This window comes from Penaeus chinensis, chromosome 6, assembly GCF_019202785.1.
Source record: "Penaeus chinensis breed Huanghai No. 1 chromosome 6, ASM1920278v2, whole genome shotgun sequence".
In the NCBI taxonomy this organism is placed as follows: domain Eukaryota; kingdom Metazoa; phylum Arthropoda; class Malacostraca; order Decapoda; family Penaeidae; genus Penaeus; species Penaeus chinensis.
This window is the reverse complement of record NC_061824.1, coordinates 461327-463826: the sequence shown is the minus strand read 5'-3', so window position 1 is coordinate 463826 and position 2500 is coordinate 461327. Positions and strand designations below refer to the sequence as shown.

Below are 2500 nucleotides of genomic sequence, written 5' to 3'. Positions count from 1 at the left end.
AGGGTATGAGTCTTAGTGTTATGTGCATAGAGTTAGTTAAATAAGCATTTCTACCATTACATTAATATTATTGTCGACAGATGCCATGCCTGGCCATGTCATCCCTGTTCCATAGTGTGAGCACTAAACATTTGTTAAGTCAGTTAAGAGACACAGCATTGAGATAAAAGGTCATTTCAGTGAACCTTTGGATGAGATAGTGAAGAGGTTTTTCTTTTTTCAGGAGTCAAACTGTGACACTGATGAACAGGAAACAACAGTAATTGACCCCCAGATGGAAGCTGTCAGGAAACAGCTAATGCAGTTTGGTATTAGTTTTATTGACCCTGCGACACTGGCTTCTAACAACAGGTATTGAAGAAACTTTACAATACAGTCCACTTTCATAGTATTTTTCCTTCATCATGGTGGTTTCACATTTTACTACAATATGGTTGCCAACTTGTACATGAAAAGACAATCTTTCAGTAATTCAAAATGTATATTTTTTTCAGAAAGATAATACAAACACTGTTCCTAGTTGCAGTTTTAAATTCCTTAGATGTACTGACACACTTATTCTCAAATCTTTGTGGAGTTTACTCTTCTTTTGTAAAATTAGGGATGAAAGAGTGGCACTTGATGAAAAAATAAATATAATTATTCGTTTTACTGTAAACTGTAAGGTAATACAAAGGTGATTGTACTCATCATACTTGCACTTTCTCTTTCTTCCATGCCGTACCAAAATACCCCTTCTTTTCAGACCAGTATTAGATACCATGTACCTGCCAGGACTCCATAACATGCTGTCCATGTACCAAAACTCCATCCCCACCTCAGGGACAGTGCCCTACCAGGAGACCGATGCCACAGCTGCAAAGTACCTATCAGATGCACAACTAGCTGCCATTGCCTCAGCATCTCCTGGTAAGACATCACTCATGGGTCTAATTACACTGTTATAGATATTATAGATATTATGGCTATTTTCACTTGTAGATGAAAACATTTCTGCTTGCAAAGGATGAATAGGACTGTCGATTTTTCCAGTATTGTCAGCTGTTTTTTCCCCAGTCATATAAATTTTGTCACAAAGCAAACAAGTAAATAAATAAGTATGTCACATGTTATAAAGAAATAGGTAGGTAATTTTCTCCACATAAAATGTAAGAAAATTATTTGTTGGCTCACTAAGGAGCCACAGTTTTTATTATTTGACTTATAAAGTAAACAAGTAGTGGTTTTATACATTTGTGATCAGAATATTGCTTCCCTGTTCTTTCATAAATATGCAAAATGTCTATTACCTTGTTTATGTTAGCCTATACTGGAGAATTTTAAATCTGATACTTATCTCTCTCTCTCTTGCAATAATTTTGTGCACTCATATCCTGAATATTAACCTCCCCCCTTTGTTATATTATGTTTTGTTGGGAAGAAATCATGGGAAAAAAAATTATCAGCAGGAAGGCTATGTGACTGTTTTAATAGATTTTGATGACTTTCTTTCCAGCCATGACAGGAAGAACAAGAGCTGTGAGGGAGACCAAGGCATTGAGACCTCCATTCCAGCAAATTAAGAATCCAGACACTGAAAATAATTTTTCCATAGCAACAAAAAAGTTCCTTGGAAAATATGGCTTGCAAGAAGATTACACTTCAGTCTAGGTCCCATACTTGAATGACATGTGATATGCTTTAAAATACTACTATTTCGTGTTTAATAAATATATTTCAAAGGTACAAGTTAAGATGGGGTCAGCATCTAGAAATGTTTATTATACATAACAGGTGCCAAATTTTAGTTGTAATTTAGTTTCTAGTCTGGAAAGAACTTAGAACAAAAAAATCTCAGCACTGCCTAAGATTATTTTCCTTGTGTTCACAAGACAGCATGGAATTAGTGTGGCACATAGTATATAAAAATAAAGTCATTTATCCATGTCACATTCTTTAAATAATATCTATGTTTTATAGAATTGAAAGAGGTGTAATATATTACTTTTTACTTTCTAATATTATTTACACATTTACAAATAAAGAAACAAATACATATTTTTTTTAATACCAAAAAAAAAAAAAATCATTTGACCATAGTTATTCATTGAGAAAGACAAGCATATCCAGATAAAACTTACAATTGCAAGGTGCTTCACACTGCAATATACAATGATCAAATGATTGTTGCCTATATCTGAGTTCTGTATTATACAAGGATGATTTACATCATAATGTACACAACATACAAATGTCAAAGCATTAGGTAGACATAAGGCCTCTGGCCTTTGTTGGGTTACATACTGGACAAGACCAGTTTAAAACACACATGAACACTAGAAATTTGTTAAAGAAAAAAATAATTTTCCCTATATATATTTCCTACACTTGCATTTATTAATGTAATCACACTTACTAACTTTACTAAATGGAAAAACTTTCACCACAACCACAAGTTCCTTTTATATTGGGATTGTTAAAAACAAATTCAGATGACAATTTGTTTTTTACATAGTCCATT

General features: G+C 33.2%; 2 protein-coding genes across 2 annotated transcripts in view; one reads left to right on the top strand and one right to left on the bottom strand.

Annotated features, from left to right (window-relative positions):
* The window catches only part of LOC125026498, a 10048-nt gene extending 8013 nt beyond the window's left edge, over window positions 1-2035 (top strand). The window contains exons 5-8 of the mRNA XM_047614985.1: window positions 1-3; window positions 224-351; window positions 746-909; window positions 1496-2035. The exon at window positions 1-3 is cut by the window's left edge and continues 84 nt beyond it. Coding sequence (XP_047470941.1) covers window positions 1-3; window positions 224-351; window positions 746-909; window positions 1496-1650 — 450 coding nt within the window. The 3' untranslated portion in view covers window positions 1651-2035. The remainder of the gene's footprint in view (window positions 4-223; window positions 352-745; window positions 910-1495) is intronic.
* Window positions 1974-2500, bottom strand: part of LOC125026499 (iron-sulfur cluster assembly 1 homolog, mitochondrial-like) — a 4195-nt gene continuing 3668 nt past the window's right edge. The window contains exon 4 of the mRNA XM_047614986.1: window positions 1974-2500. This exon is cut by the window's right edge and continues 52 nt beyond it. Coding sequence (XP_047470942.1) covers window positions 2404-2500 — 97 coding nt within the window. The 3' untranslated portion in view covers window positions 1974-2403.